At 27.5% G+C, this 12,901-nt stretch overlaps 1 protein-coding gene across 3 annotated transcripts in view; it reads left to right on the top strand.

The window, feature by feature from the left end:
• LOC102671412 (cGMP-dependent protein kinase, isozyme 2 forms cD4/T1/T3A/T3B) overlaps positions 1 to 12,901 on the top strand; it is an 83,993-nt gene that overhangs the window by 40,958 nt on the left and 30,134 nt on the right. For 2 of the 3 annotated variants that reach the window (XM_031509869.1, XM_031509870.1), the window contains one exon: positions 9,115 to 9,281. In XM_031509869.1, the coding sequence (XP_031365729.1) occupies positions 9,115 to 9,281 (167 nt within the window). Of the gene's footprint in view, positions 1 to 6,306; positions 6,626 to 9,114; positions 9,282 to 12,901 lie in introns of those variants that run through there. The other variant, XM_006614485.2, reaches the window with a different exon arrangement.

Raw genomic sequence — 12,901 nt, forward strand, 5'->3', positions numbered from 1 at the left:
GGCGAGAATTTTTCTAAAATTTAACACTCATTATTAAAATTACAAAAATTATTGTTATTTTTTTTTTGTTATCCACGGTAAATATTATTAAATCCTACGTCACATAAAAGATATTTTCATTTTTAATTGCTTGAAAGTGGCGAGGATTTTTCTAAAATTTAACACTCATTATTACATACAATTCCAACGTTACTACTACTACACTATCGAATATAAATATCGAATACATTTGATATTCTAAAACAAAATTACTCAACGAGTCCCATTTATTCCGTTATACTCGCATACTTATATATTTCACGACAATTTCACAACGTGTTGCAGACAGATATTTTACTCAAATTTCCTCAATCACACGTTGTACAGACACATCCACAATAATACATAACACTATCGATCGAATACCACCTGTTAACCCATCCGCCATTCGAAAATGGGTCGCGGGAAAAATCGGTGAAATTGTGCGAAAGAAATCGAAGGCCGGTCACGAACGTTAGAACATAGAGGCAGCCAGGTGAAAGGGGGCCTTTTTCGAAATACGCAGATCGTGGCCAGGTCGACGTTGCTACGCTGGGTTACATACGCTAACGCGTTCTGGCTTCGAGGAAGCGCGAGTCGCGATTATATCTCAAAAATAGACTGTGCGCGAACACGGAGTTAGTCTCGTTAGTCTCTCGCCCTACGCGGCCACGGTAGACCACGGCCTGTCTTTTGCGCCTGGTCCTTTCGGATCAGTTTCGCGGAGGACCTTTGCGACGTCGTCTCTGCGTTTTGTCGCTCGCGTTTCTCTCTTTTTTTTTTTTTTTCTTTTCTTTTCCTTAATTTATTTAAAACCGTTCCGTCGCTAATTTTGATTGGAGTTCGATCATACATGTCTCTACGTGTTCACATATATAGAAGAGTGGAACAGTGGTTGTGGTGTTGAAGTTATTGGGAAATTTTGAAATTTGAAAAATTTGTGTTTGTCAAATCGGTGGATCGAAGTAATTTAAGTTTTATCTTGAGAATTGTGTTTAAGTATGGTATTTGAAGTAATGAAAAATTTTAATTGGGATTAATGTAGGATTCGAGGGAGAAAGGGTGGATTATGCGTATTTTGCATATTTATTGAATTTACCGAGGAAAAATTTGCGTAATGGAAGATTTTGAGAGAGAGTGATGCGAATTTGATGAGATTAGGAAAGGTAGATTATATATTTTGCATATATATATATATATTTTTTAAATGATATGGCTATATTTTGGAATTTGTATAATGAATATATTTTGAAGTTAAAATAATGTAGATTTGAAAATTAGGAAAGAATTTTTTATAATTTATCTTGATTGATTTAATGAACAGTGATATCGTTATATCGTTTGGATTTACATATTTAAGGAATAGAAATAATAGAAAAGATTAATTACAAGTATAAGAAGCGAGGAATAGCGAAGAATTTTTGTAGTGGAAGAATTTTTGAAATTAAAATAAGAAGTAGATTTGCAAATGTAGAATTTCTATTCTATGAATTTTAAACGATTTAATGATGACAATGTTGATAATGCGTTATATGTTTTCACTTATATGGTCGAAAAAACAAGTACAAGAAAGAAGTGAGAGATTTATATGATAAATTTTCTGAAATTTAAAATTAGATAAATTAGATAGATATAAATTTAATTTGAAAAAGATAGAATTTTTATGTCGATTTTTGCTTTTTGATTTTTATTTTTTGAATAAGAAGAAATATAAAAAATATATATGTATATATAATTTTGAGAACTTTGAGAACTTAAATATAGATTCAAGATAATTTAGAATAGAAATGGATAGATGTAAATTTAAAGAAATTTTTTTTTAAATGATATGGTTATATTTTGAAATTTGTATAATGAATTATATTTTGCAATTAAAATAACGTAGATTTGAGAATTAGGAAAGAATGATAATGAAATAAAAATAATGTCTTGAATAGTATTTGCACAAAAATTTTTTACGTTGAGATATAAACAAATTATTTTGATATTAAAAGATTAATGATTACGTGAAATAGAGTGGAAAATTAAGAACTTACAAAGGGAAAGGATTCACAATTTGGTTTCCGTTTTAAGTATGTTGATAATAAAACAGTTAAAAATAGAGATGTTAAAATAGACAGTGGAGATATCTCAGTGATGGAGGGAGAGAGTTAATGATTATTTTTACTGATCGAATTTACGGTTGGTAATCTGAGTGGTGATTTTTGATACTTTGATTATATCTTCAAAGAAGATTTAATAATGGTTACATTTCACGTTTCACTGAATTTACATTTTGCTTGAGCTATGATGATAAACATTCATAAGAATTTTATCGATAATTATTTTTATGAACGAATTCATGGAATTTATTTCATAAATTAATAGAATCAATTTTAATAATTCTATTTTTTTATTTATATAGAATAATTTTTAATACTTTAATTTTGTTCGTTATTTGATATATAAATTAGTTGACATTTGATAATTCAATTCAGTTCGTTCAGTAAGTTTTAATAACGAAGAGGAATTAATTATGCTTAAAAATTTTTTTATCTTTCGATCAAAATATTTTGAAATTCAGCAAATTTGTTATTGATTACATTCCAAGTTTGAGAAAATTGGAATTGAAATTGGAAAATAATGTCACTCGGATAAACTGATGATCAAATATTAAAAAATATCAATGAGACAAAATTTAAACTTGATCCTGGTTTTTAATAGCCTTGTACATATTCTTTAGAATTTTCTAGATTCGATCTCCTTCAGGCTACTTAATTTAAGCAATTAAACCCGATCACGACTTCATCGAGCATTCGTCAAATTGCTTTTAACAAACGAATCAAATCGTTCACGTGAAATAAATTATCCATCGTTATTTTCGATATAAAAAATAGAATCGAATTGTTATTTAATTAAATAATAATTAATATTTAATTAAATAAAATATGGAACAGTTGTGCATAATAAATACATTAATTTATCAAATCTCTACATCAATAATCTTCTTCAATTTGCTTGTAATTCGATTATTTTGCATTAATTTATTATAATCGAGAGGAATTGAAAATAATTTTAACCCGAAATTAATCAATTTGTATTTTTTGAATATATGTCGTTATCAATTACACATGTGTGATTACGAGTGAATCTTATATCAGATTTGCGCCAAATTAAAAGAATCTATTCTTAGTAACACTCGTAACTGAAGGATAATGTAAAATAGCCAGAGATTAAAAGTGAGATTAGGTAATAATATCATAATTGGGTAATTGTCCCAGAAATTGGTTAACAATCTGACAAAGTTAAAATTGGTTAATGATCTTGGAAAGATAAGTGAGATTGAAGGATAAAAAATTAAGAAGAAAGAGCAGGAAATTCGTAATCGTTTTTCCCTTTTGCGAATTCTAATCTAAAACTGCGTACGTTTCATATCAAGCGAATTATAACGCTTATAATTAATAATTAATAATTAAATTAATTTCGTTAAAAAAAATCACCTCGAGTTGCCAAACTAAAATACCATCTATTTAATAAAATAATAAATAAAAATATTTTTAAAAATGTCGAAAGGATCGAAAAAAATCAATTTTTCCAACAACTAAACAATTTCGCAACATCCCTCGTTTCTTCTCTCCACCCTTATTAATCGCCCAATTGCGCAATTTTATATATATAAATAAATATATAATAATCATATATCGATTCTTAGAGCAATTAAATAGACATTAACTATCTCAATCCCGTATTAACATACAATTAAGTGAATCCCTTTTCCCGTACGAGCTCACACTAATCGACAGTCATCATCGTTGAGAGAGCATCGAGTTCTTTCGAGCAAATCTACCGCCTTTCTCGTTAGTTCGACGGAGACTCTTACAAGTGACGGTTCTGCGTCTCCATCGATCGCGATCGATCGATCCAATTCGATATTTTCGTCACCAATTCAACAAACATCGATCGAAATGAGAAATATCGTGCGATATCCACATTCATATCTGTAAATTATTAAAAGAAATTGTGTTGTATCTAAATTTTAAATTAATCGAAAAGATTTAAAGAAATTAATTAATCCAATTTGCAAAGTTTCTAATATATATGTATATATATATATATATGAAGTGAAGTTGTTTGTTGTGTGTGAATAAAGAATGTTGAATTGTGTAGAAGGATAAATTTAAGAAGATTGAAAATTTTGTGAATTTTATTGATCGTTTTCCAAGATCGTATCGAAATGGTGATTGATGTGACACGTGAGATTTCGTGTGAAAATAGTGATATTTTCGTAGAAAGATAAAGATAAGGGTGATAACAATTACGTCAAAAATAATATTAGATGATGATTATGAAAATCGTAGGTATTTATTAAAAATTTGATCGTGACCAGAAATTGGTGTTTTTCGTTTGATTCGAATGAAATTTTTTTTATAATTTAACAATCTTATTATATTTGGTTATTTTGCTCGATAAAATTATTCCATTTATTCAAATAGATCGAGGCAATTTTTAAGATCGAAATGATTCTTTAAATTTTCACTTGCATGTTGACAAATTAAAATTATCTGTAACACTTCCGGATGTCGATATTTATTTTGCTCGAATCATACACTCGTCGATCGAAATAATTTCAATGTGATTAATCACACGGTTACAAAGAAAAAAAATTATTTAAAAAATAATTCTTTATCAATTGTGTAAAGTAAAAAAATTGGAAAGCAATAAAATAATTTTCCAAGTTTATTTTCGTTATAAAAGAATTATTTATATCTATATTTGAACACGTTAATCTATATATATTATCTATATATATATATATCTAAGTTTCTTGGACAAAAGTAATTATAAATTTATCGTATAGCGTTAGTGAAGTCCAATTATTAGAGGAATGAATATAATTTAAATAATTTTGAAAGCGAACTCTATTCTATTCTTGCTTCAAAATACAAAAGGAAGGCTGACAAGACACCAACCAGTCGTCAGAAGTGTCGATCATTATTATTCCACGGTTATTTTCGAAAGTACGTATACCTACTTCGATTCTATCAGAGAAGCTCAAGAACGTTCGAAATTGCTATTACATAATCGGAATACCTGGTATCTTGCTGGAACAAATTGATGTAAAGAAAAAAAAAAATAAAAAGAAATAAAAAAAAAAATTAAAAAAAAAAGAAAAATCTTAAAAATCTTCCATCAAAACGGCCAATTTTCTTTTCAATATTTTTTTTTTTTTTAATATAAATTATCAATTACATAAAATGTGTAGTATAATAACTTAGAATTTACTTCCTTATCAAAACGATTGATTTGACGCATTGCGATTTATTATTGCATGGAATGTTTGATCTAAAGAAAAAAGATTTTCTATTATTTCTAATGAATTTATATATATCTCGCCATGTTTATGAGAAAAATTAATGAGCATATTCTGAATATTATTGAAACAGCGTATAAGAAATTTTACTTTAATTCGATTATGAGATTCGAGCTGACATTCGATTCAAAGTCATGAGCGAATTTCAAAATAAATTATCGTAAAATCGTGGATTCTAGATCTATCGATCCTACAGAAGAATTTTAATAATCTTTGGAAAGTTCTGTTCTTTTTGCTTCCGCTTAGATCTTTATCTATCTAAATTCAGATTTATAGTTCAAGCAATATTAATTTCCTTGCAAACGATAATAACATGTTCATTAAACATGGATGGAATTGTCCCAAATTTTTCAAAATACGATTCAAATCAGATATACAACTTTATCTTTAGCAGATATTTTAATTTAAATTTGTTTCTCAGATATCTTGAGAGATAATACATTGAAGGTTTTAATTTATGATGATATTTTTATCTATCACGATTCTTTTAAAGTAGCTTTCCATATGATCGAAATAATTCGATATTTCTTGAATTATTATTGTATGACGAAATAATCCAATAATTTTTAAATTTTAAATATTCAAACATAAATTATAAATCAGTGAAATATCAATCTATTCCACTCAGAATCACCAATCTTTATAAATGTCATTTTATTAAAATTTTTCCTAACAAATTATTATCGCATTAAAATAACAATAATAATACGTGCAGAGTGAAGAAGAAATATAAATGATTGAGACGATTCAAAAACTCATCCTCCAGTACAAGCTTAAAAAAAAAGGATATCAATTACACATCAAAAGTGATTCAACGAAAAATAGAAACCATCAGTGTAGAAGTAGAAGTGTACAAGTTATATAAAATCAAATTAAAATAATTAAGGAAATTTCAGTGCACATGTACCTCCCTCTTAAAATATTCCAAGGGCGAACGAATTATCTATTAAATTAAATAAATAAGAGATATTTCCCAATCATGGATTCGATACGAGATCTAAAACGATTGCTGTACGAGAGGACAGAGGCGTTACGACGTCGCGACGAGGTGATCGAGATGCTCGAAAAAGCTTTGGAAGAACGAGATATTACCATTCGATATCTTCAGAACGAGATCGACAAGTTCCGGCAGATCGTCGATTTCAGCTTGGCCTCCACTGGCATTGGATCTGGCCAGAGAGCCAAGAGACAGGCAATTTCCGCCGAGCCTCTTACCAAAGACACCAGGGTAATCGTGAAGTTTCAGAAACCTCAAAGGTACTACAGAATTCATCGGTATAATATTCGATTATATTTTTATTCTATATATTTTTCAATAGAGGCATCAAAACATTAACGATAACAATCATTAACGTCTTTGGAATTTTTGGTAATTGCTTAAAAAAGGGAAGGCATTATTTATTTCGATTATCTTGAGATACGTTATCAAATTCAACATCCTAATTTTGTATCCATAGATATACATAATTTCGACACTGTCACTCTCAATACACTAAATTTCCTCAATCTTTTTTCAATTTTACAAATATAGTGTAAATTATATTATAAATTATATTGTACTAAATTATAAATATTTATTTTTCGTTTATAGGATCCATCAATAACTACGAAAGTTTTAATAAGTTTTCATTTTTTAATTTTCTTAATCTATTAAATTTAATTTAAGTACTTTTTTTAGACCTCGATGATGAAATGTTGTTTTTACGTTAAGCTTTGCTAAAGTTTGAAGATACAACTATTTCAGAGATCAAATAAATTAGCCGCTCTCGAACACAGTTGATCGATGTTTTTAGGTAACGTTTAAGTTACTAGAAGTGTTATCTAGTGACATCTATATGCATCGGTGACAGATTAGCGTAATATTATGCATGTTGCTTCTCATCTTCCTACGTATCTTTCATCATAGTTTATTTATACACGTTGATATTCTTTAGATTAGTATTTATCTGTCTTTTTTTAGATTGCATTATTATGTATCCAGACAATTTTTTTCTCTTACATTTGCATAAAAATTCAACTTCGAAGAAAAAAATAATATAGAGATATTTTTAAATCGTTTTTATAATCTCAGAATTTTATAGAAATAATTTTATAGAAAAATACTAATATTTTGTTTAAAAATTTTTATAACGATGCAGATAACTACAATTGTAATTTGTACTTTTAAAATAACATTACTAATAACCTCGATGCAATATAATAATAGCGATAATAGTAATCCGTTATTGTTGTCTTCGAAGCCAAGCCAAGAAAGATCGATTCAATGATCAAGCATAGAACTATTGTAAGAGTGAAATTTAGTTATGGTGTTGCGCAATTTTCAACTCATGGTTTCACCTGTACAAATCGCGTTACAACGAAAATACGTGACAGGGTGTTACATTCAGACTATTTTTAATGCGCGACACGTGGCTTCGTTAACTTCGCTTCGTGTCGTTTCTTAAGTAACCTCTTTCATCGACGAGCTATACCCGATTCGTCCTAACTTTCGCGCTTCCAAAAATTTATTTTTATCATCGTACCTAAATTAATTACAAAAATTCTACTATCCCAATTTATTTTAATTTATTCTAATTTTTCCAAAATTATCGAAATTCATCGTCCAATAAATTTTTGAAAACTTAAAATTAATTAAAAAAAAAAAAAAATAATTAAAAGATTGCCTTGTTAAAAAATATCGAAAAATACAATCTGACACGAGTCCATAAATATATCCAAGGATATTACATAAACATACGCTGAAACGTAATTTTTAATAGAATGAAAAATCCTATATATAAATCCAGCGATAAATCACAACGTATTTTGATCAAATTAAGATCGATTAATATCGTACAATTTTACACGTTATTTATCAAACGATTTCACAGTGAAGAAAAGAATAAATTCCCGTGGATATTCGGTATTAACGAAGAAAAAAAATTTTATAACAGCTCAATCAAACAAAATTCTAGGAATCCTCGTAGCAATTTTCGCATCAAGCGGCTACGTAAGATGCTTAACGTTACAAGTTGACGTTAGGATGGTAATGCTCGCATTTATTCTCCGAGTGAAACATCAAAAGCACCGAACTATTATCACACTGCACCTGTTACATTGCTGTGTGCCGAGTAAGTATATACGGGAAGATAAGTAATGTGGCCGTACCTCAAACTCTTGTGTCGTATATTTAGAAATGACGACGCTTTTATTACACTTTCTTAAGTTTATTTTTGATGATTAATTTGATCATCAATGGAGATGACCTTGATGTTGTGGATCGTTTGATAACCAAAAGTGTGCGCGCGTGTGAAGTACTTTTTCTTTTTTTTTTGAGTATTTTAAATTCATATTCCATTCTGCGATTAATAATAATAATATATGTACTTAAAGATACTATAGATTGTCTAGAAATAATTTCTTATTTGGATCTTTTCGTATTACAAATTTTGATTTTATGATTTTTATGATGTTATGAATTATGAGGATATGATAATACTATTATTTTAGTTTACATTTAAATTCATATTCCATTCTGCGATTAATAATAATAATAATATGTACTTAAAGATATTATAGATTATCCAGAAATAATTTCTTATTTGGATCTTTTCGTATTGCAAATTTTGATTTTATGATTTTTATGCGAATTATGATGATATTATTATTTTTAGTTTACGTTTAGATTATATTTTTGTTTTGTTCTCTTGAATGAAATGAACAATTATTGAAAGTATCTCATGTTTCTTTTTTTTTTCTGTTCATAGATCTCGTGAACTGATCAAAGCAGCCATTTTGGACAATGACTTCATGAAGAACCTCGAGCTGACGCAGATCCGAGAGATCGTGGATTGCATGTATCCTGTTACCTTCTCAGCTGGTTCAACCATCATACGTGAAGGAGATGTTGGTTCCATTGTGTATGTTATGGAGGGTGAGTCACAAATCTGTCCAAATTATATATTTTCTTTCGTAAGGTGTTGCACAGTTTCATTTATTACCATATAATTTTATTATATGGTATTATTACTGGTATATTCACTGGTATATTCACTTACCCATATAATTAGAAGAGAAATAATTGAAATTAATTTCAAAATTCTATTTTTCTTTCTATATTATCTTAAAAAAGAATTTTTAAAAAGTTTGTATGCTTATTAAAAAGATGTATTTTATGTATCTCTTTCTTTAATTAAAAAAGAGTCCCGTTACAACGAAAAAGTATTATAAATTAAAAAAAAAAAGTAAAAAAAAAAGAAACAATGATGGAAATTGTATTGATTTCATTCAACGATTATAATGAATTCCTTAGACAAAGTTGTCTATGATTACACTTTTTCATACGTTCCGGTTATAAATAGTTAGATGGCCATGCTTTAATGAACATGGGCGGAAAATCATCCATGACAAAGGAGTTTCATGAATGACGGAATCGTTACGACTGTTAATCTTCCTCGCATCGTACAATTTCAGTTTATATTCACCAAGTCGAACAACTCGAGGTCAACCATTGTTGAGATCGTATAGTGTACTGTTACGTCCTCTTGCGTCGTGATTCGGAAATTTCTTTGGCTTTATATAATTCCATTGGATTGTTTGTTTTTTTTTTTTTTTAATATCCTTATAAATATATAATATTTACAATTTTTCTTATTAATCGTAATTTATTAATTTAATTATCCTTTATGATTGTCACATTTTTCGATTCGTAAAAATTATTAATATGAATATGAATAAATTTATCATTTTAATTAAATCACTTGATTTTTTGAGTTATTATTCAGTGCTGAAATGTGAAAAGTGTTTAATATTTTTTTAGAATCGATAAATATAATAAATCGGAGTATATTAAGTTCATATTTTTTACAAATTGATTAAACTTAAATTTCGCGTCTTTTTCCACTCCGATGGTAAAGAAAATAATTAGCTCACAGAAAGTAATCAGAATACGATTATTTAAAAACAATATTGAAATCATTTTGATCGGAGAGAAATTCCCAATAAGTTCAATTTGAATCCACGGTGCAAACTATGCACCGTATGATTCATCGTTCTTTACAGGAATCGAATGATTCAAGCTTTGCCTTTTCTTCCGAAAAACCGGTTCCCGTAGCGGTAGTTATAAATAAAATGTTGCTGAAAATACGACGCATTCTTTCGAAATGATAAGAATCAGCATTTAAGTAAATTTCGCTCCATATTTCGCAAAATCGGTCCAAAACATCCATCTGATATTTTCCAATTTTTAAAATTTCTTTCTGGAATTTAATTCTTGCTTGTCATGGAGTGAAGACAAAGTTTTAATATTGTCAAGAAAATATGGGTAAAAATTTAATAATTGATTTTATTGTATTTTATTTTATAAAAAAAAAAAATGGAAAAGAAGAAAACATTTAAATATTTTGAAATGGAAAGATATATGTTGGATTTAAATTAAACGTTAGACGAAGTGAGACGGAGATAGAATGACACGGTGCGCCGCCGTGTGGCGCGATAATGTAACAAAGATGAAGCTGTCTCACTCTAACGCTATCTCTCTTCACCGAAAGCAAACTTTAATTACATTAACTTAATAAATAAGTTCCGTGCAAAATTTTTGTATATCAACTTTCGTGTTTCTTTTTGCCTTTAGAATTAATCTATGAATATTTATTATTAATATACTATATATTATATAACATTTATCATCTTAATATCTTATTATTTTTAATATGTGTATATTTTTTTCATAATATATTTATATTTGCCTTTATTATTATATAACATTCATTATTGAATGTATAATTTTCTTTTCTATTATCAATAATTAAAATATAATTAAAATATTATTAATATATATTACATCAATAAAGTTTTTGTTTTTATATTTCATATATGTTATATAAACTTCCAATATGGTTATAATATATTTTATTGGCAAGAAATTTCACACGAATATTTTATATGTACAGTCATATAGAGTTTCATTCTCGACGAATTTCCTTTTACTTCCGGTACCGGTTGAACGCATTCAGACGTTTTGCGCAACCAGCAACGATACTACAATTAAATTCGAACGTAATGGGTCAACGTGTAACGTAATAACGTGAATTTTTACTTTATAATGACCACGTTATAAGTCAACTATGTAAACGTGTAACAATTAACGTCGAAATGCGATTACGCAAATTAATTATACAGACATCATTATTCAACGAGAAAAAAATTTATTGTTATTAATACGAAAAATATAAACAAAAAAAAGAAAAATAAACGAAAAAAAAAATTTTTTACAGCGTAGGAACGTTTATTTATAGTAACGTATACGTATAAAAGATAATTTGTTAACTGAAAGAAGATTGAAATAACTTATGATATACAATAATTTATCTTTAATTAAAGACACGAATGATTTCTTTGAAACGATTGATTTAATTTCTAAGTATTTTCTTCTTGAATCAATATTTTGATAATTATGATATATAGGATAGATTAAATTTAATGTATTAAATAATCAATCATACATGATATTATAATTATATACATAGAAACGAGAATGTTAAGATAAATTATTTAACAGCAATAATAATAAATTTATGTCCTATTTAGCAAAGTAATATGATTCATTATAATAATTATTACACTTATCAGAATAAAATTGAATATCGTGTTCATTACATAAATATCAGACATATGAATAGACATTAAATCCTCGAAATAAATCCTTATCTATTCTAATCAGGAAGAATGAGAACCAATGGTCTTTCTCTCGGAAGTTCGCATACTGTAATAGCATAGCAATTAATACTATCGATATAATATTATTTATAAGATTGTTCCGTGTCATAAAATGTATCAAAATAATTGCATTAAATTATCTATGATACTTTCATTAACATTATATTCTCTTTTGTAACATTTTTTTCATATTTTTATGAAAAAATGTACATGTATTTTATAGATCAAAATATTTTGGACAAAAAAATTTTAATTTTATCCTAAATTGATACTCGTACAGGATCAATAAAAAGAAGAAGATAGATTTTGATATTGGAGTTGTTGATCGAAAAAATCAAATGTAAAAGATTCCACAAATAGAAAATAATGACATAATGAAAGGAATAAAGGAAGGAAGGAATAAAATAAAGTACAAATAAGTATCGAGAAATCATTTTCAATCAAGATTGCTCCACTTTTGCTTGTATGTGTTCCCACTATATCTGACAAACATCCTCTGTATATCTCTTGATCTTATTCTCACAATTAGGGTATATTATTTCACTGTGATTTACAAAGGGTAAACAAATTCAGATAAAATGTATCTAGTATATCTGGTGTACTTCTCTTCTCTATATTCTCTTATCATTAATCCCTTTCTGATTTGTATAACCTAATTTTCAAGTATACATGTAACGAACCAAAAAAATAGAATTTTTTTCATAAAGAATGATATTCATTTCCTTCTTTGAAAAAATTCTTTTCTCAACAAAAATTTTATATATGTTTCTCGATAGAATTAATAACTTTGTTTATTAATTATTCACACAAGTGAATATCTTTAAGAAAAAAAAAAAA

Source organism: Apis dorsata, unplaced genomic scaffold, assembly GCF_000469605.1.
Source record: "Apis dorsata unplaced genomic scaffold, Apis dorsata 1.3 scaffold_188, whole genome shotgun sequence".
Taxonomy (NCBI): Eukaryota; Metazoa; Arthropoda; class Insecta; order Hymenoptera; family Apidae; genus Apis; species Apis dorsata.